At 41.9% G+C, this 26,956-nt stretch overlaps 2 protein-coding genes across 3 annotated transcripts; both read right to left on the bottom strand.

The window, feature by feature from the left end:
• Positions 1–8,785: 8,785 nt before the first annotated feature.
• On the bottom strand, positions 8,786–14,681 carry LOC136679224 (protein-lysine 6-oxidase-like). The gene is made up of 7 exons (XM_066657627.1): positions 14,111–14,681; positions 13,905–14,013; positions 12,291–12,428; positions 11,673–11,829; positions 10,834–10,929; positions 10,039–10,154; positions 8,786–9,738 (listed from the first exon to the last, which is right to left on the bottom strand). Exons 1-7 carry the CDS (start codon positions 14,679–14,681, stop codon positions 9,732–9,734), a joined length of 1,194 nt encoding a protein of 397 aa, XP_066513724.1. The 3' UTR covers positions 8,786–9,731.
• Positions 14,682–23,576: 8,895 nt separating this feature from the next.
• On the bottom strand, positions 23,577–26,727 carry LOC136678087 (nicotinamide riboside kinase 2-like). 2 transcript variants are annotated; one of them, XM_066655917.1, is made up of 8 exons: positions 26,571–26,727; positions 26,391–26,481; positions 25,082–25,130; positions 24,657–24,831; positions 24,479–24,550; positions 24,196–24,302; positions 24,008–24,093; positions 23,577–23,921 (listed from the first exon to the last, which is right to left on the bottom strand). In XM_066655917.1, the coding sequence occupies exons 1-7, from the start codon at positions 26,594–26,596 to the stop codon at positions 24,011–24,013; spliced, it is 603 nt and encodes a 200-aa protein (XP_066512014.1). In that variant the 5' UTR covers positions 26,597–26,727; the 3' UTR covers positions 23,577–23,921; positions 24,008–24,010. The 2 variants fall into 2 exon arrangements, with proteins under 2 accessions (XP_066512014.1, XP_066512015.1); XM_066655918.1 differs by lacking the exon at positions 25,082–25,130 and having other exon boundaries at positions 23,616–23,921; positions 26,571–26,619.
• Between the last annotated feature and the right edge of the window lie 229 nt (positions 26,728–26,956).

Below are 26,956 nucleotides of genomic sequence, written 5' to 3' on the forward strand. Positions count from 1 at the left end.
ACCATCTGTAACCAGCGCAAACATAGCTTTCGCATACTGTTGATTTAACCAGGCAGTCTGATCCCAATTTACAAGGAGACATTGAGTGCCGTTGAGTAACGGGAATGTTGAAAACAACATTATAAAACATCTAGTTTCTGTTTCAGTAATGAATGGCAAAAGACTTAGCATTTTGGATGTGTTACGTTTTCCCACCTGCCAACAACGCATACTCATGTTCATGCTCATAAATCATGTCTTTCGGTGAATAAATACAGACTTCCTCCAATTAGGTAATGTAAAACATAGTCAGTGTAGCGTAATGTAGTCTCTGTACCTTCCACTGTTCTGCGTTTCAGACAGAGGTAGCCTCCCCCTTTGAATTGCAGTGTGTGTTTGTGTGTGTGTAACAAGGACAGAACATGTATTCAGCTGTGAACAGTGCCAATGCTGATGCTGTATGTTGGTCGAGTCGTCTGCCAGTTGTATATGTAGCCTACATGAAGAGGTTATTACTACTGTATAGTTTTCACCCTCCTTCCCTTCCTTGGCCTTTTTTTTTGCTAACCCAGTCACTGAGGAATTTCTCTGCTCGGTGATTAAGACACGGTGCCAATGTAGACACTGGCACACACAAAGTTGCTGGATCACTGAGCCGGTTCACACTGATTTATTCTTTCAAACAGACTGTATAAATGTCAGCTGGAATGTCAAATAAGCCTTTTTCATATACTGCATGTATTATATATTTTAGAAATTACATGATGTTGTCTGATTAAGTGTGTTCCTCTGAAGTAAGATGTGACCCCCTATTAGGGCTGTGCAATTTTTTTTTATTTCCCAATAATATCAATATAATTGTTAAACTAATGAAACAAAGAAAACATACAGTCATTATAGCAATATTTTGACTTGTTTATGTAATGACATCATGTTGTTGCACATAATATAGTATGTTTATTAAGTGAGTCATTTAGGCACAGCAGCAAGGATGGCAGGAACTGGCTCTACGGTGTAAGAGTGTGTTTAAAAAAGGTGAGTGACTTTGATAGTGTAAAACCTACCATGGTAATGTGTAAAGTATGCAAGAAGCCTGTAACAACAAAATGGGGAACACAGCTAATCCGTTTTTATCACCTCAAGCAGAAGTACCCAGTTGAATTCAAGGAAAATCAGAAATGCTATGATAAGACACACTACAGACACACTACAGACACACTAGCCCAAGCAGACACACTACACATACTCTGCTTAGCATCTATTTTGAATTTGTTTTATTTACTGTGAAGCTTTAAGGATATTTTTGTATAAATCTTTACATTTGCTGATTATATGCTTGCACTGGGTAGTGTCACAGTCACACAGCTCCAGCGACCTGGAAGTTGTGGGTTTGATTCCCGCTCCGGGTGACTGTCTGTGAGGAGTGTGGTGTGTTCTCCCTGTGTCTGTGTGGGTTTCCTCCGGGTGACTGTCCGTAAGGAGTGTGGTGTGTTCTCCCTGTGTCTGTGTGGGGTTTTCTCTGGGTGACTGTCTGTGAGGAGTGTGGTGTGTTCTTCCTGTGTCTGTGTGGGTTTCCTCCGGGTGACTGTCTGTGAGGAGTGTGGTGTGTTCTCCCTGTGTCTGTGTGGGTTTCCTCCGGGTGACTGTCCGTAAGGAGTGTGGTGTGTTCTCCCTGTGTCTGTGTAGGGTTTTCTCCGGGTGACTGTCTGTGAGGAGTGTGGTGTGTTCTGCCTGTGTCTACATGGGTTTCCTCCGAGTGACTGTCTGTGAGGAGTGTGGTGTCTTATCCCTGTGTCTGCTTGGGTTTCCTCCAGGTGACTGTCTGTGAGGAGTGTGGTGTGTTCTCCCTGTGTCTGTGTAGGGTTTTCTCCGGGTGACTGTCTGTGAGGAGTGTGGTGTGTTCTCCCTGTGTCTGTGTGGTGTTTTCTCCGGGTGACTGTCTGTGAGGAGTGTGGTGTGTTCTCCCTGTGTCTGTGTGGGTTTCCTCCGGGTGACTGTCCGTAAGGAGTGTGGTGTGTTCTCCCTGTGTCTGTGTAGGGTTTTCTCCGGGTGACTGTCTGTGAGGAGTGTGGTGTGTTCTCCCTGTGTCTACATGGGTTTCCTCCGAGTGACTGTCTGTGAGGAGTTTGGTGTGTTATCCCTGTGTCCGCTTGGGTTTCCTCCAGGTGACTGTCTGTGAGGAGTGTGGTGTGTTATCCCTGTGTCCGCTTGGGTTTCCTCCAGGTGACTGTCTGTGAGGAGTGTGGTGTGTTCTCCCTGTGTCTGTGTGGGGTTTTCTCCGGGTGACTGTCTGTGAGGAGTGTGGTGTGTTCTCCCTGTGTCTGTGTGGGTTTCCTCTGGGTGACTGTCTGTGAGGAGTGTGGTGTGTTCTCTCTGTGTCTGCGTGGGTTTCCTCCGGGTGACTGTCTGTGAGGAGTGTGGTGTGTTCTCCCTGTGTCTGCGTGGGTTTCCTCCGGGTGCCTGTCTGTGAGGAGTGTGGTGTGTTTTCCCTGTGTCTGTGTGGGTTTCCTCTGGGTGCTCCGGTTTCCTCCCACAGTCCAGAAACACACGTTGGTAGGTGGATTGGTGACTCAAAAGTGTCCGTAGGTGTGAGTGTGTGTCGCTCTGTGAAGGACTGGCATCCCCTCCAGGGTGTATTCCCACCTTGCGCCCAATGATTCCAGGTAGGCCCTGGACCTTGAATAAGATAAGGATTACAGATAATGGATGAATAAATGAATGCTTGCACTGAATTTTCTGCACACAGTGGAAGATGTATGTGTTAGATATGTTTGATTTATGTGGTAGATTCTGTGGTAGACTTCAAAATCACAATTTTATTAAGTTACTGTGTTAACAACAAAACAAATATTTATATAAAACAAATAATATATACAGATATTTGTTTTGTTTTTACTGAAAGTTTAAAACATTTTGTAACATGTGCTTGGTTATATTTTTTGTCTTGTTTTTGTTTTGGTTCTATCTCCATTGTGCTTTGTTGCCTCATGTTTTTACCTGTGTGTTTTATGTATCCATGGGCTCTCTTTCCCTCATGTGATCCTCAGTCACACCCCCACGTTCATGTCACATTTTCGTGACTGCCCAGGAGTACCTTGTCTTGTGGGTCTTCTAAAGCCTGTGATTCTTGAGCCTTGTTTTCATTTTCTATGTTTCTTGAGTCACTGTAAGACATTCTAAAATAAAACTAACATTTATTTTTGTTGGAATAGTCTGTTATTGGAATTACTCAGATATTTTTCAGTCTTTTGCCATATCTGCAAGGATATTGTTATTACAAAAGCACTCAACAACAAGAGCAGGCAAACAACACCACTGTTAATTAGATACTGCCCCTCGAGCCAGAGTTTCCAGTACACTAATTACTTTCTGAAGGTGACACATTTTTGGGAGAAATAAAATTCTAAGGATAATTTGATAGATCTTAGCATTGTCATTGTACATCTCCAACCCCAACCTCAGAAGTGGCCAGGGAGCTGATCTGGAGGTCTCAGTAAGTTTGCTGAGGTGATGGCAGCTAAGTAAGTACTAAGTAATGGGCTGATGGGAACAGCTGTTTTGTTGTCTTCCATATTGGCTCCATCCATGCTTATCATGTCAGAAAGAGATGGTGGTCTGCTTGGTGATGGTGGACACAGTTCAATTCTTTACAAACGGACGATTATACCACAACAATTATTAATATACAACATGCCCAGCTGACTTCATTCATACACCAAAGTTCATTCAGTTCATTTGCCGATACATAAAGGCCTACTGATGGCGGTGATGTGGAGGTTTGGATGAATCCTTGATGAAGTGCCTCACTGATCCTTGTGGCAGATGTTTTGTGATACTGGCTAAGAGTTCAGTGGCACAATTCCCAGGCCAGCGAGATAGGAGAAGGAGGTTGTTTTCTAGCTGAATACCTCTGTCACATTTGCATGGGAATTAAGGATCTGTCTTCCTATAGTAGGGGGACAAGGTACTTCCAATCGAGTATTTTTGGGGATCTTCCAGTTCACTATGGGTCTGTATTTTTGTGTCACCTACTACTAAAGGCATGAAGGTTGCATGAACCTCATGAACTAATAGAAAGATGGGTGTTGTTCTTTTGCTCTGTTGAGTAATCCCACACAAAGTTTCCAGTTGCACCTCATTCTTGAAAGCAGGCTCAGCCTCCACATCCTCTCCAAGCCCTCCTGGATGGAGCACACAATCTTAGTTCATTCCAAACGCTAGGTGCTGCAAGTGTGTGATATAATCTTCTCAGAGTCTGTAGTTGCTCTGTCTGAGATTAAAGAGTTTCTTCCCAATAATCTTGCCATCAGACAGATGACTGAAGATGGATCCAAACTAAAAAAAAAGTTACAGGATGTAGCCTCTTCTTGCTCTTGCTCAGTGCATTTTCTTGGACCTTCAAAAAAGAAAGGATTGAGGGTTTAGCTGAATACAAAACTGGTTTGTAATAATATTGGTGGGCAAATACTCTTTGTCCTTTGAGGACATCTGTTCAAACACACCGCTCAGAAGCATTTAGGATTGCCAGGAGGTGGGAACTTTAAGGGCAATGATTGCAGACTTAGAGGTTTAGAGTGCCATCCTAGTTATTTAATAATGCTCATCACCTTTTCCTAAACCTCACTTTCCAAGCAGTCTACTCTGCTCAGTCATAGCTCCCTCGATATCCGTGATGGTGGTACATCTCACGTGTGTCCACTTTCTTTTCAGCACAGTCAGCTTACACAATTACCAAAATGATCTTCGTTAATCAAAGCCAAGGATGTTAAAAAAAACTAGCCAAAGACTGACTTTGTTTCCCGAGCGGTCAGCTGTATAAGTACTGGCCCACATCATCGGGAGATCATGAGTTCTGTCCCAGTTGATGCAAGTACCACCCGGGAGTTTGAGAGGTTCAGGTTCAGAAAGTGAAAACGAACCCAAATTCCTCGTAAATGACATGCCCTGATGAATGAAGAGATTCTGAATCTGACTTGAGCACAGTGGCAGGCGTCCGCCAGATGCTTTCTCCCAAGGACTCTATCCTCGCTCGGGGCAGCTGGACAAACAGCCTCCTCCTTCTTCTCCCCTCAGTGACATATTTGAGCGAAGCTCACCATCGGCAGCCCCATGACGCTAAGGAGGCAGAACACTCAACAGCTCCTTGTCTTCCCCTGCGAAAGCTCCCTTGATGCAGGCCCTCACCATGTAAATGACCACTTGTAGGGCCCTAGCATTGACCTAAAGGAAAAAGTGAAATTGCTTTTTTTTTTTTGCGAATCATGAACTTAATGTCCTATAAACTCCAGGGACGGAGAACACAGCCTCTCCCGAGTGCTCCTTGAGTCAATATTAGACAAGAATACAGAGACAGACAAGAATGGAGCAAGGAGATTGGGGGGATTTTCCAGACACTTTCGAAAACAGGGAGAAGCTATTCTGGCAGGGTCTTGCTTCCCAGCTGGCCAGGATAAACCTTGCTCTGTTTCTGTGGCTTGCTCATTCGCGCTTTATTTTAACCCAACATTTGGCTCTAGTTCTCCCCTTTTTTTACAACCTCCAAAACTCACATTTTGAGTTGACAAAAGCACATATCACGTTTATGTTATTATAATTTTAAAGATGATACAGATTTTAAAGGCTACTGCTGCATTTTGGTCTCTTGCCCCAGTACATTGTGGTCTTTCTGGAAAATGCTGAGAATCAAACCCCAGTCTGCGTTACAGAGGGAGGGGAGGTTATGTCAACTGACTGCTTGAAACACAGGCGTGTCAAGAGTAGCTCCACCAAATCAAAACGTAATTTACAGATTGATTTCACACTCCACTCCTGATTGAGTTAGTGGGTAATTGGGTTGGGTTTTGATTTCGCTTCCAATACATTGCTTCTTCGTCTTTGAAGGTCTAGGCAAAACACACAAAACACAGAATCACTTTCTACAAAACACTACATATTGTTCATAAGTTGTGTGCCAAAATCTTACACTACTAAAATGGGTGTATACTTTATAGTGACAGTATTTTTTATACAGTTTGGATACAGCATGAAATACAGCTTGAATGTGAATGTGTGTGTCATTCATTCAGCAGTGGAGGACACACGGCCAGCTGTTTTAATGCCGTCCAGCTCAGTCTTCACAGGTCACTGTGAGCAAACACACACAGCCTGAGGTTCTCTTACAGCAGACAGCACACAGCTCCATCTGCCCTCCACATACACATTAAAGCCTATACTGACATATATATCTCTGTGGGATCTTCTTTATAGCTTTATATTTGTATTTAAACTGAAACAGAAGTAGGCCCGTTGAAATTGAAATCAGTGGTACATTTTAAGACCCAGAATACAATACTGTCATGAGACTGGACTGTGTGCTCTGTCACATAGATCCAACCCACTGAACCCCGAGGAATTTTGAAATTTGGAAACATGAAAGGAGGAACCCCAAGTGAGGTGGCCTTGCCCTTAAGCATGGGAGTACTTCACACGCTGCAGAACACACGCAACAAAATATGCCTTAATACATTGGCAGTTCAGCTTGTACTCCTCTGTAAGGACTTTGCACTGTATTTCAGAAAACCACAGGAATATTAACATAGTCAGGTACTGATGCTGAATAACTAGTTCTGGATCGCAGTTAGCAAGAACATCTCCCCTGCTTCACAGACAAATTCTGGGGCACATTATATCCTCCTACATCACACATGGTTTTGGGTGATCATGTCTGGCTCCAGTGCAGATCATTCTATTGGTGAATTTCATAGACTCTGAAGTGTCTCAAAACTATCACCAAGTTGTCTCAAGGATCATTAATAAATTGAATTTCCTTGAATTTCCCCTGGGGATCAATAAAGTATCTATCTATCTATCTATCTATCTATCTATCTATCTATCTATCTATCTATCTATCTATCTATCTAAATTTGTGATTATTTTATTCATACATACATTTCTTTGAGAAAACCTTGGTTATCTTGGATAACGTCTGGTTCCTTATAATTCTCACTTGAGTTTGGGTTTGATCACTAGACTGTTCACCACGTCATTTCAGTGCCATCTTGTATCAGTCTGAGAGACAGATATGTGACTCAGCTTGACGGATTCTTGATTCTCTCATTCATGGGGCTGTTGACTTGGACTGAGTGAAGCTGGGTGCTGTGTGATGGGACGGTGTGCTCAGGAGACTTGTATTTTATTGTGGACCATAAAAATAGGTATGTGCTGAATATTAAAGCCTCCATTCAGTTGGGTTTTTCTCGACCCAACATAGAAACCAGAGGAATGTGCGCTCAACCAGAACTGGAGCCGGAAAACAGGAAACACTTGTTCTTTATCCGTCACCCTGCTGGAGAGAAACTAGCAAAAATATTGGCATCTTCCAGCATAGGAACCAATTAGAAAGCCATTAAAGACTTCAAATGTAGTAAACACCGCACTGTGGTTTCATTGGAGCTAGCAGTCAAACCACGTTCAACACACACACATTTCTCTAACATTGTTCCAGTGTCAGAACAAAAGAAATATTCTCCATCGTCCAATCCAAATGATCTCAGAAGGAAAGAGTTTATCGAGGCCTTGTACAATACGCTACCCAGGGATCCCTCAGATTCTTCACCATTGGCTGTCTGACCCAGGTTTATACATCATTATACAGTATGATTAGCATTATATGTTTCCCTTCCTTACTCATTCACTCTCTCATTTCCTTCCTTTACTCACTCACTCACTCATTCAGTTCCTCCTTCCCTCCCTCTCTCTCAATCCCTGATTCACCCATTCCCCACTTTCTTCCCTTCCTTCACTTCCTCACTCACTCTCTCTCGCACCCATTCACTCACTAACTCAACGACTCGCTCCCCAATTGCTTCCCTCACTCACTCACTCATTTCTCCCTTCTTCCTTTCATCCTCTCAACTCTTTATTTTCTCCCTCACTCACTCATTCTCCAATTACCTCCATCACTTACTTCCTCCCTCCTTCAATGTCTCATTCAGTTCCTTCTTCCCTCCCTTTTTCACTCATTCCCCACTTTCTTCCCTTCCTCACTCACTCACTCACTCACTCACTTACTCAGCTACTCACTACCTCACTCCCTTATTGATTCCCTCATTCCCTCTCTCCCTCCCTCAATCACTCACTCATTCACCAATTACCTCCATATCTCCCTCTCTTCCTCCCTCCACCTCCATCACTCACTTCCTCGGTCCCTCTCTCCCTCCCTCAATCATTCACTCACTTCCTCATTCCCTCTCTCTCTCTCTCTCTCTCCCTAATGTACTCATTCCCCACTCCTTCCTTCCCTCTCTCACTCACTGTTAACAAATGCGAAGTCCACTTTGGGAGGTGTTTTTATGTCTTTTCATCTGCATCCTTTTCTCAGTAACAGCTCCCTGCCGCCTACACGTCCTTTCAGGCCCATAATGTGATGTTGTTCTCTTCTTTCTCAATAGTGAAAGCGTTGAGTGCTGTTCTGAAGGGGATAGTTTCAACTCTCACTTGTTTCTGGAAAAGCTTTACCTGATTTCATTTTAATTACACTGTCCTTAGGCCAGGTCTGATCTAATGTCTGTGGTCAGACTCAGTCTGATCACTAGCAGGGCTTGTACAGACTGCACACACACAGCACTGATGATCAATGGAATTCTGTATCTCCAGAGCCAAGTTTAACTTGATCGTTCATTCAAACAGACAAAACAGAGACTTTTGTATTGAGTGGCTTTGTGATTTAATGCCAGTAGCTTAAGGAAGAAACACAGTTCATATTCAGCCTTGCATTCTTTCCATGTGGTGTTTATTGTGTATCAGGCCAAACAGTCTCAGTCATGGAACGTCTCTGTAATCATGGCACGACTCAAAGGAAGCAGTTGGGACGGTGCGCGTGGGTTCAGATGGGCTTTATGGACAGTTTCTGCATTTTTACACTGGGACAAAAGAAGAGGAAACGAAATATTTCATACGTAATGCTTTGTTTGGTCGGACAGCAGCTAGTGGTCTTCACTGGAATGTCACAAAAGCACCGCTCCAGAAAATTAGACTACACTTTGGTCAGTTCGCCATCCAAACATTCCAGAACTATTTGGACAGTTTGTGAAATGCTGATAAAAACTGAAAGCACAGATGAGTACATTCTTCATAGCTTTTATTAAGTAGAAAGTTTGTCATTTTTTGTAATATGCTAATTCCAGAGATTTATCTCCAATAAATTGATAATATGACAATAAATACATGCTTTATATTTTCAGTTTCTACTGGCATTTCACACTCTCTCAGCACCATCCCAGCTCTTTTGGAGCTGAAGTTTGTAAAAGTACACGTCTTTGCTTTCTCCTATACTGGATAATAAATAAAAATACATCAATAAGCAACTGGATATACACATATAAAACATACTTGTGACATTAAAATGCAGTTTTAAGTCTTAAATTAAGGTAAATGTACTATAAAAGTGTGATCATTATTCCATTCCAACATTAAACAAAAAAAACAAACAAAAAAATACATACAAACAAAGCCAGTGAAACACACACTTTGCCGCCGTCATTTTAACAAGCTTTCGCTGCTTGTACAAGGGCAGGAAATCCAATTCATCTCAAGAAAAATTACAGTACATTTACTACAACACATCTTTCCAACATTCCAACATCCAGAGAAATTATTTCAAGTTTTGTGTTGAAAATATTTTAGAGCTGGGGATGTAAGAATGTACACACTGTGCTTTGAATCCAAAAACTGATACAAAGAAGAACAAACATGTTCATGTCTTCCAGTTCCCCTCAGTTCCTGTTGAAAGAAGAAAATTTAATCTTTAAAATACATTGCATTTCCAATTCAATTCAAGGACAACCACTTGTACGTAATGACATTTGTGACTGAAAATAGACTGAATGGTGGTCTTTGACTTTTGAGCAGTACCGTAACTAATGTAAGTGTATAGCATGTGGTTACAGTGTGGTACTAAGCTTATTAAGACATATAAGAGGTACAGAATATTAGTTGCCTGTGGAGCAAAAGCGTTAGATATTTGTCTCAACACTAATACAACATTAGAATTTTCTTGTTCAATTAAAACACTGTCCTCACCTGGTTATCCTGCAGTTTCTGGTCTGGACGTGATGACCACTGTAGTAGATCTCACAGCGTACCACATTGTTGGAGAAATCTGACTCAGGAACCAGGAAATCTGGATTAACTGAAACCTACAAATGCGCCAAAAGGAAACAATCATCAAATGTACATTAAAATGACTGGCTCTTAATGAGCTGTTCACGTCACTGCTACACTTACACACACGGAGGTTATACGCCGTAGAGAAGAGTGAATGAAAAGTATAAGATGGAAACAGACGCCCCAGAGAATTAGAATCGCTTCATTGGCCACTGTGTTTGCACACAGGAAGTTGGAGGAATTTGTTCTCTGCATTTAACCCAGTCTGTGCAGTGAAACACACATTTACACGCACTACTGACCACTAGGGGCAGTGAACACACATGGCCAGAGTGGTGGGCAGCCCTAGCCATGTCGCGCGGGGAGCAGTTGGGGGTCACCATGCTCAATGCCAAGTGCTGAATAGAATAAACCTCCTTGCTCTGTGGATCAGTGGAAGTAGGTTCACTATAGCTCCATCCAATACTTCTGGGATGAGTTGGAGTTGCATTTGTGAGGCTCCTTTGGCTGAATGACCTCAAACCCTTACTGATATGTTCTAATATCTACTGTGAAGCCTTCCTAGAAGTGTGGAAGCTGTTATGGCAGCAATTGGGGTTAACTCCCTATTAATATCCTTAATTGCAGAAGTAATACTGGACGACCAGGAGCCCACAGGTTTGGAAATGTGCTGTATGTGCCGCAACTGGAAAGGAATTGCTTTTTTCTCACCTTAAGTATGTAGTTGCCCGGAAGGACATCAGTGATGTCGATCCACTGGCAGTCGATGTTGGCAGCGTAGGTGTCATGGCAACCAGGGCTCAACCCCTACAGTCAAAAGATCCTCAGTCAGTATCATGAATCTGCACATGCAGTTGGACTTGTGACGATGTATGACTCTGCATTCATATTAATCAGACTGTCCTGATCAGTAAATGTGCTTCTGCCTCTAAAAATATTACACATAATGATGTGCAATATACAATAAATACACATACAGTAAAAGTACCATCCATTTTTTTTTTTTTTTTTTTTGCTGAAATACGTTAACTGCCTTGTGATGTTATGTTTCCTAATATTACTGTTTTAAACAAAGTTAAAGATGCGCTAGCTAATTTCACAAGAGTGCCTGGCTGTGTTATTGTAGTTCACCAACTAGTCACAAGAGGTCACACTGCCCCAATTCTCAACAATGAACTAATGCATTAATAATGGCGACCTCCAGTGGCCAAGCAGGTGAACTATAACAACAAACCAGAGTGCCGTATTTACCAACAGGTTTTCTCATGCACAGAAGGCAGGTTCTGATACAGTTGCTGAAATACCTCCGTCTTTCTAATCATGTTTTTCATGTTGTACAGTGACATTTTTTTTCAACAATTAAAGTGAAAGGAAATCACATACTGCACCTTTAAGTAGGTTTTAAAACTTTTTTTGCCTGCTACAACAATCGCACTGTAGTGTAAAGCAGTGTTTATTGATTTTGTCTCTCTCTCTCTCTCTCTCTCTCTCTCTCTCTCTCTCTCTCTCTCACTCCCCCCCCCTCTCTTTGTGTTTGTGTGTGTGTGTACCTGTGTGTGTGCAGTGCAAGCATAGCGGCGGCGGAATCCTGGGTCACAGCCGGTGTCCTCTAGACAGAAACTGGCCTTATGACCCTCTGCTACCTTTTGTCCACTAGTTGCGTCCAACAGGTCATAATTACTGAAGGCATCCATGCTGTGGTAATGTCTGTGGAATGAGAGAGAGAGAGAGAGAGAGAGAGAGAGAGAGAGAGAGAGAGAGAGATTCACTGCATTAAATCACTGCTAACACTTGCCTCCTCTAAGATGTGAAACACCGCCTCTTTTTTTTTACTTCTGCAAACATAATGTCATGTGACACCTCAACACATTTGGAGGGGAACACTACTAAGTGTCAATTCTGTCAGCTGACAAACTCCATTGTGATGAGTAATGGGGGAGGACGAAGGAGGGCCTTTTCTCCCTGAGAGAATGAAGCTATGGATGGCTGGGGCATCACAGCTGTGTGTGCTGTGGCTGCACCATAAAGTCGTAGCCAAACAAGAAGGAGTGTCCACACGCTCCTGGGACAGTGTGGCTGTTAAATGGGGATATAGGGCTCACTCTCTGTGAGGAAGAGAGCTTTGTTACAGTCGGGGGAAGCAGCACTTGTTGCAGTTGAATACTCACTGATGGCAGCTGTGCCAGTCCCACTGGTGTCTGGGCTTGATGGGCAGGAAGTCGGAGGTTCCGAGGTTTCTGACCTTCTGTGGGAAGCGCAGGAGAACCCTGTAGTCAATGTCCCTTACTGTAGGTCTATATGCTGACCTTAGAAAGAACACACAACACCACTAAAGAACGGATGGATAGATGGATAGAGGGATGAAAGAGATGGAGAGATACAGTCTAAGACGGTGGATTTTAGCCAATTGTTCTCTGTTACTCACATAAGCATTGTGTTATAGTGAATGTTATGAGTGTGAAAGGACTATAGTAAATGTATTATAACTATGAAGGACTATATTAAGTTTGTTACGCAGTATATAAGTGTGTAAGGATTATAATGAATGTGTTATGTGTAATGACTATAGTGAGTGCATTAGATGTGTGTAATAACTATAGTGATTTTGTTATGAATGTGTAATGACTATAGTGAGTGCATTAGTTGTGCTTAATGACTGTAGTGAATGTGTTATGAGTGTGTACTAACAATAGTGAGTGCATTATGAGTGTGTAAGGACTAGTGAATGTATTACAAGTTTGAAAGAACTATAGTGAATGTGTCATGAATGGTAATACACCAAATTCATTATGAATATGTAATGACTGTAGTGAATGTGTTAAAGCACTATATTTAGTGTGTTACTATGACCATGTACGGACTACAGTGACTGTTTTACAATTGTGCACGACTATAGTGAGTGTGTTATGAGTGTGTACTGACATTAGTGAGTGTGTTTTGAGTGTGTTAGGAATAGTGAATGTATTACAAGTGTGAAAGGACTATAGTGAATGTGTCATGAATGGTAATATACCAAATTCATTCTTAATGTGCAATGACTATAGTGAATGTGTTAAAGCACTAGTGATTGTGTTATTATGACCATGTATGGACTACAGTGACTGTTTTACAATTGTGCAAGACTATAGTGGGTGTGTTATGAGTGTGTACTGACATCAGTGAGTGTGTTTTGAGTGTGTAAGGAATAGTGAAAGTATTACAAATGTGAAAGAACTGTAGTGAATGTGTCATGAATGGTAATATAACAAATTCATTCTTAATGTGCAATGACTATAGTGAATGTGTTAAAGCACTATAGTGAGTGTGTTATTATGACCATGTACAAACTACAGTGACTGTTTTAAAATTGTGCAAGACTATTGTGAGTGTTATGAGTGTGTACTGACAATAATGAGTGGGTTTTGAGTGTGTTTAAGTGCTATAGGGTATGCATTATGCTTGTAAAGAATATAGTATGATCATTATGAATGTGTAATGACTATAATGAATGTGTTAATAGTGTGTAAGGACTATAGTGACTGTATTACAAGTGTTTAAGGACAATAGTGAATGTGTAATGACGTGTTAAAAATGTATAAGGACTACAGTGAATGCGTTATTATGACCGTGTAAGGACTACAGTGACTGTATTAAAAGTGTGCAAGGACTATAGTGAAAGTGTTATGAATGTGTAACGACTATAGTGAGTGTGTTATTAGTGTGTAAGGACTGAGTGTGAGTGTATTGAGCTTCGTTATAACATTCCTTATGTGCTGCGTTATCAGTGACTTATGACTCCTTACCGCGCGAGGCAATTCTCCTCCGCTGCGCAGCGGAGCGCATACATCTGCATGCGCTGCACGTACGATCCTGCCTGAATGGAGTACGGGTCCGGCACGAGATCTGGTAGACCTGCGGAGACAGGGACACGGGGACACGTCAGTGCACGCGCGCTTAAGAGAACCGTAGGCTATCTGACGGTTGAGAGCGCGCGGTTCCCAGCGCTCACCCTGGTGGAAGTATCTGGTGCCGTAACCGGTGGCAGGAGGCGGGCGACGGGAGCGCGGGACTCCTCGTGGCAGCGAGGGCGCGGGATAGGCGTTGTAGAGCACCGTGTTTCTGTGCGTCTTTCTCGGGTTGCGCGGGTCGTCGCTCAGCATGCCATCGACCGTTTCTTCCGGTCTCGGGGCATCGTCGGTTATTGCGAGAAGCCGCTGTCTCCCGGCGTCGTCCTCAACGCGGAGTGCGCTCTGGCTCGCGCTCCCTCTTCCCGCAGAATCTGCCGTGATACCGATGTTTGTGACGTTCGTCCGGCGCGCGCCCGGCGCACCGGCATTCACCAGAACTCGCCGGGCAGAACCGGAGCCAGATGAAACATGGCTGCTCAGGTGCACCTGGGTCTCGGTGCGCGCGCGCAAGGGCGCGTGGTACTCGGAGCCCGTGCTCAGTAAACTGTGCAGCTGGCCGTTATTCTGCCACTGAATACGCTGCGTCCAGCGACCTCCGCGACGCTGACCGGTCACAGAGCGCATGAGACCGTGGAGCGCACAGAGGAGCAGCAGCGCGGAGAGATTCGCCATTTCCACGAGAATAAAAACACAACAGTAAAGCTGATGAAACAGAGGGGGTTTGTCTGTAACTCAGAGCCGCGGATACTGGAGGACATGTGCTGCGCTCAGGAGCTCGGTTTCTTCTCTGGAAGTTGACAGAAAGTGAAGGAGAGAGAAGGAGGAGGAAGAAAAAGGCGGGCGGGGAGCTGGGGGTCGTTTATCAAAACCGAGAGTTTCCGCGCGCACGCACTGCACATACACACTGGCTACAACGCTGGCGCAAAACCCCTCCTCCCTCAAACTTTACGCACTCTTCAGAGCCTCCGTAGAACTCAGGACACTGGGGTTTCAGTTGAATGCAGTTGTTATATACATCCACCAGCCATAACATTATGACCATCTTCTTGTTTCTACCTTCACTGTCCATTCTCTCAGCGCCACTGACCACACAGGAGCACTTACAGTGTGTTGTTTTGCAGAGTTTATTTACCCCCTTTACTCTGTTCTTTAACACCCAGAATCCCCCAAAAAGACTAGAGCCTCTGTTGTTGCTACTTCAGGCTTTGCACTGTAGAAACTATACTATGTAAAGGGCCATCATGGAACAGGTTGGGTCAGAAAGGTTGATCATTATCAGATCTGCAGTGACACTGATGTGGTGGTGGTGTGTTAGTGTGTGTTGTGCTGGTGCGAGTGGATCAGACACAGCAGTGCTGCTTGAGTTTTTAAAGCTCTTGGTGTCACTGCTGAACTGAAGAGTCCACTAAGCCAACAGTGTCAGTGTCACTCAGTCACTCACGCACTCACCCAGTCACTCACACACTCACCCAGTCATTCACACGCTTACAAAGCTATAGATAATTTCACACATTCATCCAGTCATTCACGTGCTCACAGCTGCAGACAATTTCACACACTCACTCAGTCACTCACACACTTACCCAGTCAGTCACACGCTCACAGCTGTAGACAATTTCACACACTCACTCAGTCACTCACACACTCACCCAGTCACATGCTCACAGCTGTAGACAATTTCACACACTCACTCAATCACTCACACACTCACTCAATCACTCACACACTCACCCAGTCACTCACATGCTCACAAAGCTATAGATAATTTCACACACTCATCCAGTCATTCACGTGCTCACAGCTGCAGACAATTTCACACACTCACTCAATCACTCAAACACTCATCCAGTCATTCACGTGCTCATAGCTGCAGACAATTTCACACACTCACTCAGTCACTCACACACTCACCCAGTCACTCACACGCTCACAGCTGTAGACAATTTCACACACTCACTCAGTCACTCACACACTCAGCCAGTCACTCACACGCTCACAGCTGTAGACAATTTCACACACTCACTCAGTCACTCACACACTCAGCCAGTCACTCACACGCTCACAGCTGTAGACAATTTCACACACTCACTCAGTCACTCACACACTTACCCAGTCAGTCACACGCTCACAGCTGTAGACAATTTCACACACTCACCCAGTCACTCACCCAGTCACTCAATCACTCACACACTCACCCAGTCACTCACATGCTCACAAAGCTATAGATAATTTCACACACTCATCCAGTCATTCATGTGCTCACAGCTGCAGACAATTTCACACACTCACTCAATCACTCAAACACTCATTCAGTCATTCATGTGCTCATAGCTGCAGACAATTTCACACACTCACTCAATCACTCACACACTCATCCAGTCATTCATGTGCTCACAGCTGTAGACAATTTCACACACTCACTCAGTCACTCACACACTCACCCAGTCACTCAAACGCTCACAGCTGTAGACAATTTCACACACTCACTCAGTCACTCACACACCCAGTCACTCAAACGCTCACAGCTGTAGACAATTTCACACACTCACTCAGTCACTCACACACTCACCCAGTCACTCAAACGCTCACAGCTGTAGACAATTTCACACACTCACTCAGTCACTCACACACCCAGTCACTCACACACTCACCCAGTCACTCACACACCCAGTCACTCAAATGCTCACAGCTATGGTTTTATATTGTGGGAGGAAACCAGAGCACCCAGAGGAAACCCACACAGACACAGGGAGCACACCCCACACCATTCACAGACAGTGACCTCTAGGACCCTGGTGCTGACGGGCAGTGACACTACCTTCAGCACAACTGTGCCACACATAGCTAGAATTTTGTAGTTTGAATGAAAGTTATAGTATAAACGGTTAGTGCACCATAATAAAGTTCACATACAGACAAACTGGAACACAGCCAGTCTACTGACAGGGAATATACGGTAATATTGCAGTTATTTCAACTGACATCTCCACACACATAAAATAAAACTGAAACCTGAATCCATGATCCATGATTTTATTCAAGATCATATCATATTAATCGTAATAAATTTCAATAATAAATTAGGTTAAATTATTAAATTAATTAAATTATAAAATGTAGTTATTTGTTAATTTATTTTAATGCTGTTATGTGTAACATTTATGTAACTTTCTGAACTGAAATGTGCTTCATCTCCATAATGTTGAGGCAGTGTTGCACTTAAACATATGAAAACCAAAAAAAAAAGAAAACTTTTAAAACAAATAAAAACGATGGCTTAAATATCAGTAAAAATTATAGATTAGAAGAAGCCTCGTCTATTGCCATGAGCAGAAGTTTCGTGTACACAGCGAGTTTAACGGTGCTTAGCACACATATTGTTTTAGTACTGGGAGAGTACTTGACACCCTGCCTGAGACTTATCACGCTCCATCTTAGTAGCTTTTAAAGTGTTTTTACTATCTTTTACATTATAAATTCTTCTTCTGTAAATATTCTGTATTACTCTGTAAAGCACACGGAATTGCCATTGTGTACGAAAGATGCTCTATAAATAAACTTGCCTTGCCTAGAAAATTGTGCAATATTTCAGATTTGAACTACAGGGGGTCCTCGACTTATGACGTTGATCCGTTCCTACGTCGCGTCGAAAACCGATTTTCGGTGTAAGTCGGAACATACGTACATACTGTACGTAAATAACATACTGTAAGCACTTATCCTATCCTAACACCTATCCTCCTCGGTCCCGAGCCGCGTAACCGTGTATTCTTCCGCCGCGCACACCACACACGATGTTCACGTTACGACGTTTACGACGCAAAACCACTTACGTCGAAACAAGGCTTTATACAGTAAACGGGAGATGTGTCGTAACCACAAAACATCGTAACTCGGGACTGACGTAACCCGATGACCTCCTGTATATTGCAGGTACAAAAATGAAATAATGCAGCTACACTCTCGCCCACAAGATGGCGCTGTAAGGCAAGTTATTGAGCACTTCGCGTACTGAGAACTCTCTTTGCAGCAGTAAGTTTTCAGGGAAGCTCCTGGAGCCACTCTTCTGGGAAGTTTTACACTAGATGTTGGAACAGTTCTGTAAAGAATGTATTGCACCCATAAAACAGCGATGAAATTAGGTATTGATTTTAAATTATTAATTTATTTGATCAGATGCCATTAACAACTCTTTCAACGCTCACAACTCAATAATGAGCCACTGGGCCATTTACTGGTTTGCCGATCTGACCAGTCCTGCTTTAGAGTGAGGTTTGGGTCCCACAATTAATAAATAAACACAGTGATAATTCATACAGAAATGTGGAAATACAGAAAGAAATGTATGTGGAAATAAATTATGAAATTATTAATGATAAAATGTTTTTATAAATATAAAATGATAAAAAATGTTTGCGGGTTCGATTCCCGCTCCAGGTCACTGTCTGTGAGGAGTGTGGTGTGTTCTCTCTGTGTTTGCATGGGTTTCCTCCGGGTGACTGTCTGTGAGGAGTGTGGTGTGTTCTCTCTGTGTCTGCGTGGATTTCCTCCAGGTGCTCCGGTTTCCACCCACAGTCCAAAAACACACGTTGGTAGGTGGATTGGCGACTTAAAAAGTGTCTGTAGGTGTGAGTGTGTGAGTGAATGTGTTGCCCTGTGAAGGACTGGCGCCCCCTTCAGGGTGTATTCCCGCCTTGCGCCCAATGATTCCAGGTAGGGTCTGTACCCAACGTGAGCCTGAACTGGATAAGCGCTTACAGATAATGGATGGATGGATGGATGAATGAATGAATGAATGAATGAATGAATTATATACATGGGCATTTATTTATAAAAACACTAAAGCTAACCCAGTAAACAAGGAACGTTCAAAATAGGTCTAAAAGTAGTATGTCCGTCAAGGACATATTTTAAACGTCAATGGACGTCCAAAATCCATCTTAATAAGTTAGTTAAGTGGTGACCAATCGATAACGTCAAAGGACTTCCAAAATACGTCTAATAGTCGTCTTTTCAATGTCTGTGTTTGGACGTGTTTGGCTTTTCAACTTTCATTTTCAACCTTAAGAGAACGTTAATTAGACGACAGTCATTGCGTTATTTCAACGTTGAATCAACGGCTAAATGTTTACTGGGAATTTTGATGCTCCAAAGCCTGGAACCACCCTATAGAGCGTAAACCAGCGACTAAAAAGGTATTTAATTCATAATCTAATGTGATTTGATACATTTGTTGATGTATACTTATTCCTTTGGGGTAAGGTTGGACATAACAGCCTTCTAGGTGTACTTGAATATGTCTTTTATAAAGTCTTCTATAGCTTTTATTTTAAAGCAAACTCCCGGTGTGACTGACCTCAAAATGTCCAGGACGCACAGTGTGTCACATGGGCTTTTTAAATGCCTCGGGTGTCCTTATATGTCAGGAATACCACCGTGAGGGGGATGTACAGGGGGAAATGACCTGGTTAGACTTACAAGCCAAATAGGGCAAGAGCAGAGTAAGCATACGGGGCTGTAAAATGAAGCTGGAAACTGATAGTTTCCCAGAATAAACCAGAGAGCGCCTCCTCCTCTCGGCTGTATAAGAGCTCCCAGTCCGTGGGAAACGTTTGGCTCAAGACACCTTCACCAGGACTTTAACATACAGTTTAGACGCCAGTAAGTATAACACATTCTATTGAGTGTTTGATTGTGAATATAAGAGTAAAAGCAAATCACAGACAAAGGGGTTAGCTGCCTCAACGTTTGTATTCATAAAATGTCATAAAAAAAGGACTGTAACAAGATGTTGGAGACAAAAATAAATGATCACAATGTCTTGACCTTGTCGGTCCATGCTCCTAAAACCACTTTACTCTAATGTTAAATAAAAACTGTTTAAACAATTGTTCCCCTCTCGACGTCGAGCTAACGTTTTTCTACACTTTGGAATTATTTCATTTTATGAATCTAGGTATGAATCCAGAGAGGCTCTGGGCTTTGCGATTTAAACGAAGATGGTCTTTATTGGTTTGAGCTCAAGAAATCCCAAAAGTGGAATATACCTACCCTCTTTTTTGTTTTTACACCTGAAGCCACGTAGAGAGAAAGAGAAACACTATCCTTCAAGGAGTTTCCATCTAAATGGTAGCGACCTAAAGGGGCTGGTGCTCAACTTTGATGTCAGGTGAGAGATAAAGCTGGATTCTTCCTCGAAAGAAGAGCTTTCAATAGCGGTAATGCCGTGACTTCTTTTCACACCCGTATTCAGACAAGGATCGCTTGGATTGTACAGTAGGACCTGAGCTCTCGGAGAAATATGTATCTGGATTGGCGCAAACGCTCAACTTCGAGGACTATGATTGGCTGCTCATAAGCAGTTCAAATATGGACCAATTGACACGCAGGAGGTGGGGCTTACCGGAATACGGGTGGGAAAGAAATAATGCGTTTAAACGTTTCCATTACGTTTTAAAGTCTTCATGAAAGCAAACCGTAACATTTCACTTTTCGGCTTCTCAGTGAAATACGACCTGAGCTTTATGATATGTGAAAGCGTTCTAGAGGACAAGTACTTTTACATCAGAGCTTTTCAGTTAAGAAAGTGATTAATAAATTAATCGCTGCCACACATTTGCAAGATCTCGATGACTGGTGTCTGAAACGTCTTAAATACTCAGTTTGGTTGATATTTGAAGGCAATGTTGATCCTTCACCACCTTACATTTCCTATACTCATTTCCCCATAACAGTCAGCAGCACTTTTCCAAAGAAAAAGACAAAACAAGTGACCTCACAAACCCAGCTAATTTAATTTATATTTGCATATTATTTTTGGACTTGAAATAATCATGGATTTTTCACTAATATCTCCAAAAATTGGGAATTATGGTGATGTGATTTGTGTTCAGTTACCTTCATGTCAACGTGCTGCCTTTAGGGCACAAACTTGCGTAGGGCACTAACAGGACATCACAGAGAGGAGTTTGGTGTGTTCTCTTGGTTTCTAAATGCTTTTCTTTCCTCAGCTCAACAGCACATGTTGGTAGGTTGATTGGCTATGCAAAATTGCCCACAAGTTTGAATATCTGGGTAAGTGTGTGATTCCACTGTGATGGACTGGTGCCCTGTCCTGCTTTGCGCCCAGTGATTTCAAGTAGGCTGTGACCCACTGTGATAAAGTGGTTACAGATAATGAATGGAAGAATAAATAATTTGTAGCTCAGCATACTTACTAAAAATATTATGAGTAGGTATGGTGTCCCATGATAGCACATGGGCAGAGCTATAAGAGTGTCACGTTATTACCATAAATATCAGGGATTGGCACATTTTCTGATAGCGTTTGCTCTTTGAGGGGCAACATGTGCACGTGACTAGGTTCCCTCGTGTTCTCAAGTAATTAACATAAACGTGTGACCCAAATTCCACAGGAAATCCTGAAACAGGTCCCAGAACAGGACATTTAATTTGTTTTGATATACCTTGAAATGTCCGTAGACTTCCTCTTCTCTGTTTGGAACACTATACTCTGCCTATATTTAAATAGCATGTTTGTGGACACAATATTATCCAACATTTCTAAAGGGTATCAATAAGTAGCTGTCCCCGTTTGTGGTAGTACCAGCCTCTAATCGTCTGGGAAGCCTTTATAGCAGATACTGAAGCTTTTCTGTGAGGATTCAATGGAATTCAGGCAACAAATTATGAGTGAGGTCATGTTTTAATTTGTTTTGGATCACAAACATCTCTCTAATTCATTCTAAAGTTGAATAAGTTGACTAGTGCTCCTCCACTGCAGAGAACACAGTTTTACTGCTACACAACATGATGCTAACCCACTGTTAGCTTTGAGCAGTTTAGCATGTCTTGGGGTTAGCTGAGACATATGATTGCAGTTCCTTTTCTGTCCTGTTGGCAGCTCTTTAAATGAAGGAGTCACAGTGTAATAAGCAAGGTTGTAGCAGAATTAAAATTATACACAAGAAGAATATCAACATCAGTGATGAGACTCAAGCAGGCGTATATCTGATCACATTACACAAACATAAGCAGGTTACTGCTGCTAAAATCCGGTCAAGACTCTACATGCCCACTGTGCAATACTATTATTAGTCTCTGAAAAAATTTTCAATGGGGCAGGGCCCATTTTGGGACTCGCACAGAAGCAGTCATGTGACAAATGCAGCAAATTTTCCCTCACATTTTCAGCTGTGCATATTTGCGCTCCTGCTGTTGTCCATCTATTTCAGTTATGAGGGTTTGTGTCAAGTCTTTGACTCATAGCAAGAACCTTCAACAGATTCAGAGGAGCACTAACCACAAAGTCCACACCACAACTTCCACTATGTAGAAATAGAGCACTAATATGGAACTATCTGAAAAGGGCTCTAAGGAGCAATGCCATTAGGTGATTTTAATTAGTTTGTTTAGGTGTTTTTTTTATTATTATTATTAAATCTGGGTATTAGCAACTGTATAACAAACTTTATATTATCTGAAGACAACAAATATACATTAAAGTATTATTTATATCATCTACATTAGGTAAAAGGTTTGATACGAGTAAAAAGGTATTTCCATTCTGGCACATCATTCTGAACTATGATGCTGACATAAGTCTGCTGTTCACCTTTCCCTGAGGCCCTGGTCAGGGGTGATGATGGGGGAGTTTGCGTAAGGTCGGTGGGTTACTGTGTGTGAGAGGGCAAAGATATTTCAAGACCCCATTCTGACTGGCCTCCCTTGACGCAGCTGGCTTAAAATATCTCACTGCCACCCACTCCCATCTGCCTGGGAGTAGGCACTCTAGCACTTCTGACCAAGCACTAAAAGATAAGACCCTTTTCCCTTATCTTAAGCGGGTGGCATGAAGTAGTCAGAGCAACGGTTTTCAGCGTGGTATTTCACAAGTCATTGGGTTTATTGATGTGTATTAAATACACATTGTTTTATTTAAAATAACTTATTTGTATTTAAAATGATCAGTGGTACAATGCATCAAGGATGTTAGACTTTAAAGGTTCTATTAATATTATTTAATGTAAAAGGACTGACCTATTGCTTGTGTTTATATCTTGTGAATTAGTCATAACTTGTTTCACTGTTACTTTGTTTCCACATGATTGCTAACCACAGTCACCTGACTCAAGTAAATGAAAGGTCAATGCCTCAGCAGTAAACAATAGTACAGCGTGTTCTGTAGACGTACCAGTGGGAACGCACTTCATGTTTTTCACGTATTTCATGCGTTGTTCAGTTTCATGTTTGTTGTGCATTATTCCTCTCAGCAACGGCATGACCCACATTTATCAAGAATGCCTTTGGATGATTCTTTTTGAGAACGTATCAGCATGTAGTCTATTAGTCTAATCAGCAAGAGTTGAGGACATTCCAATAGGGTTTTCCTCTCAGCATTTGCAATGGGACAGGCTTGACTTCAGTAATCAAGTTTTACTGAGGTATTTTATTGTTTTTTGTGAACTAGCCCTCAACACAGCTTACTATTACTCATTTGTCAGTGCCTTCTTTTCTTTAAACATAAATAATCTTATATATGTATAAGGTTATATCCCACCACTGAATTGAATGATGTGTTTGTGCAATTTGTGCACATTTCAACAATAAAAACACAACACAGAGTTGATTTCAATGTCTTTCAATGAGGATAAGTCTTTTGTTTCAGCACAATTAAATAATCTGACAATGTCATTAGCCACCACGCTATACTCAGCTCTACTCCATTTTCATATACAAAAGAAAAGCAACATACAGTTAGGCAATATAAAATGTCAGGCTTCAGCCACTGGTTCAAAATAAGTTATTTTTTTTCTGGTATATTTACATAATCCATTCCATGGCAGAAGGTGCTATGACTTAAAGTACTATTTACAGTTTTATACACAGGCATCTTCAGGAGAGTCGGACACGCTGGAAAACAAAAGGAGAGAAAAATCAGTCAAAGAACTGATGCTATAAAGTTCACAAAATAATGCTGGATTGAATGAGATCTTTACCTATTAACTATTCAACAAGGAGTTCTGGATGTCCTCGTAAACCTGGTTGTAGATGTCCTCCTTCGATTTCATGCCGTCCAGATATTCTATGAGTACAAACATTGGTTACAGGAGATTGTTTGAAATACTTACACTTTTCCCTATAAAATATTTAGATTTCTTCACAAAATTAACAATGAGCCACTTACGAATAATTCTGCAGTTGTCCTCCATCTCTTTCCTGTGTTTCAAGTACATGGGCCACACATGGCCATCAAACAGACCAGGAGGGTCTGGAACAGTGTAAGTTCTTGTACTATGGGAGACAAAAGGGAGAGATTAGTATGTACACCAAAGCCACTTACATTTGGTAAAGTCACTGGGCGTTGCCTTATTCTTAAAGGATTCACATGTATTCTTAATAAAGAAAGCCTGTTCAAAACATAGTCTAGGGCTTAAACTCTCTGTCCAACACTGCAAGTGAATTCTTACCTTCTCCTCCTTTTGCACTCCTGATATGGAATGGTGACATAATAGCACTTGTCAAGGATCTCAATCAGAGGTCTGCAAGAAAAGAATACGTATTTTGTTTTAAAGCAGTTCTAGGGTACTCTGTTTGCCAAGAATCATATGCATAATGGTAAACATAAGTGAACAAATCCAAACCTACTGGTAATTATAGAGCAGAAAGCCCTCAACAAGTAGTATGTGGATTTGTCTCTCTGGATCAGAACCATCAGTCAGGGGTGACAGGGTCACACCATGAGAACGAGCAAATTTCACCGGGTTCTCAATCCAGCCTTTTACGGTATTCACCATGGCTTCCATGTCCAGAGCTGTGATCACTGCACAAGGGCAACAGAGAAAAAAAAAACATGTCTCACCAACCAGGATAATGGCCCTCAATATATTAGATATGATTGACTTTTTCCTTTTGTATATTTTTTTGGTCTTATTGTGTTTTTTTTTTTTTTTTTTTTAGGTTTTAGGTCCAAAATTGAAGAAATTGCATTGGCAATAAACATCAAAATTGTCATGGAAAGATGAGTAATACATTACTGTTGTTTTTTTCCTACAGCCGAAAGCCACTCTTACCATCCCACTGTTTAAAGCCGTCCTCCCCGACCTCTATTTGATCTTGGGGCTGCAATAACAGTGACCAATAAAACATTGCTGCAGATCACTCACGCAGTGCTGATCCCACCTGGACATATAATGCCAAGCCCTCAGGCTAAATATGGCTGTTTTCTTCAGTCATCAGCCGTAGGGATTCAAGTTTGATGTATTGAACCTCAATTAAGCACTTAACAGGTGCCAAATGGATTCTTAAAAGTGGAGTGATGCTGATTTACTAGTTCTTCAGGTTATAACTGAACAATGTCCTTATTTTTCAAACCATGGTTCAGTAACTCGCTGGTAGATTAAATGGAGTCACTGATGATATAGTGTGATATACGCTGGTAAGGAATGAAAAAAAGGACTTTTAGAAACCAGTATCCAGTTTGGCTGTGCTGCTGTGGTGTGGCTATTGTAACCGAGTAAAGGGATCAATAAATGGATGGCCATTAAAATACACTTAGTGAAATTATATTTAAGAAACACAAACGAACGTCAGCTACCTCCAAGTCCCTGTTGCTTCAGAGGTCAGTCAGAGGTAGCTAAACATTCATTTCATGTCTCTTTTGAGGTTGGCTGTCCAGGAGAACACCAGCATAGGAGTGTAAGAACCACATGCCATGGACAACATGGACAACACACCCACAAACACAATAAAATAAGCTTTATATGATAGAAGACTATTTAATTTCTGCTGTGTGATACCAGGACTGAGGTGCCATTGTGTGTCCCAATAACTTTACATTTCCTGTATGAATATTTCAGATAATAAACCATTCATAGAAATGTATCTACAGCATTTTAACTGTATTGGCCTTCACAGTTTGAGAAATAATCATTACATTTATTTAAGAAGCTTGTTTTTTTTGCATTCTTAATATTTCTTCTTCGAAACACACATTCCTACGTATTAATATTCTTCTTCAAACTCTACATTTTAGAGAGTAACTGAATTATTTTAAAACTGAAAAATATCATTAGAACCTTCTCATGCCATTAGCATGGTTGCTAGTTGGAGGTTTTGTTTATTAACACGCTATAACTCATTTTAATGTGGTTACATTAGAATGATCTTAGTTCTAAATTATGCAAAGCTGTGAATTAAAGTTTATGGAGGCTAAAGTTAAAGGCTAATGGCACCACAATGGTGGAATCACTCTATATCACTCATATTATCCTTGCATTATTTACAGTACCATTACCTTAATGAGGCTTTAAAACTAAGCTGAGCTCATACTGCAGTGCCAAAAGAGTGAAAGGGAAATTGAAGGTAGTATAATCTCAATACCTTGAAAAAGTCATCTTGATGTACCACACAGCAGTTTGGCAGGATCTTCTCAAGTCTTTTTGTCAAAGTGGTTTTCCCACCGTTGGTCACTCTGAAAGCAGTCAAGTAAATTAGGAATCAATATTAAAATTGAACATATAATAAAAAAAGGTATTAAAATATAACCTCACTAAAACTTACCCTCCGATTCCAATGATGAACTTCATTTTCTTTCTCTTGGTCTTTTGCGAAGCTAGAGTTGGTACAAAGTTTATCCCTACACTTGCACTAATAAAAGAAACGCTTAGGAATGCTTGCTGTCTCTCCTTCTCCTCCTCTTCTTCTCCTCCACTCTTGTCCTCCTTACTATTTCATTCATGGCCCTGACTTTCCTGTATATATAGAGCGAGTCCTCATCGGTGTGCGCATGTGTAGCTCTCACCAATAAGGGCGCCTTTCCCTATAACCAATCATGGTCAGCTGCACATCGGCGGTGGCCAATCACAGCACAGCAAGCGCACGCGCGCCTAGAGGCCACTTCTGCACCTGTCGCCCCTCGTCCGTCGTCACGTGGCGGGGGGAGGGCG

Source organism: Hoplias malabaricus, chromosome Y (assembly GCF_029633855.1).
Source record: "Hoplias malabaricus isolate fHopMal1 chromosome Y, fHopMal1.hap1, whole genome shotgun sequence".
Lineage (NCBI taxonomy): Eukaryota > Metazoa > Chordata > Actinopteri > Characiformes > Erythrinidae > Hoplias > Hoplias malabaricus.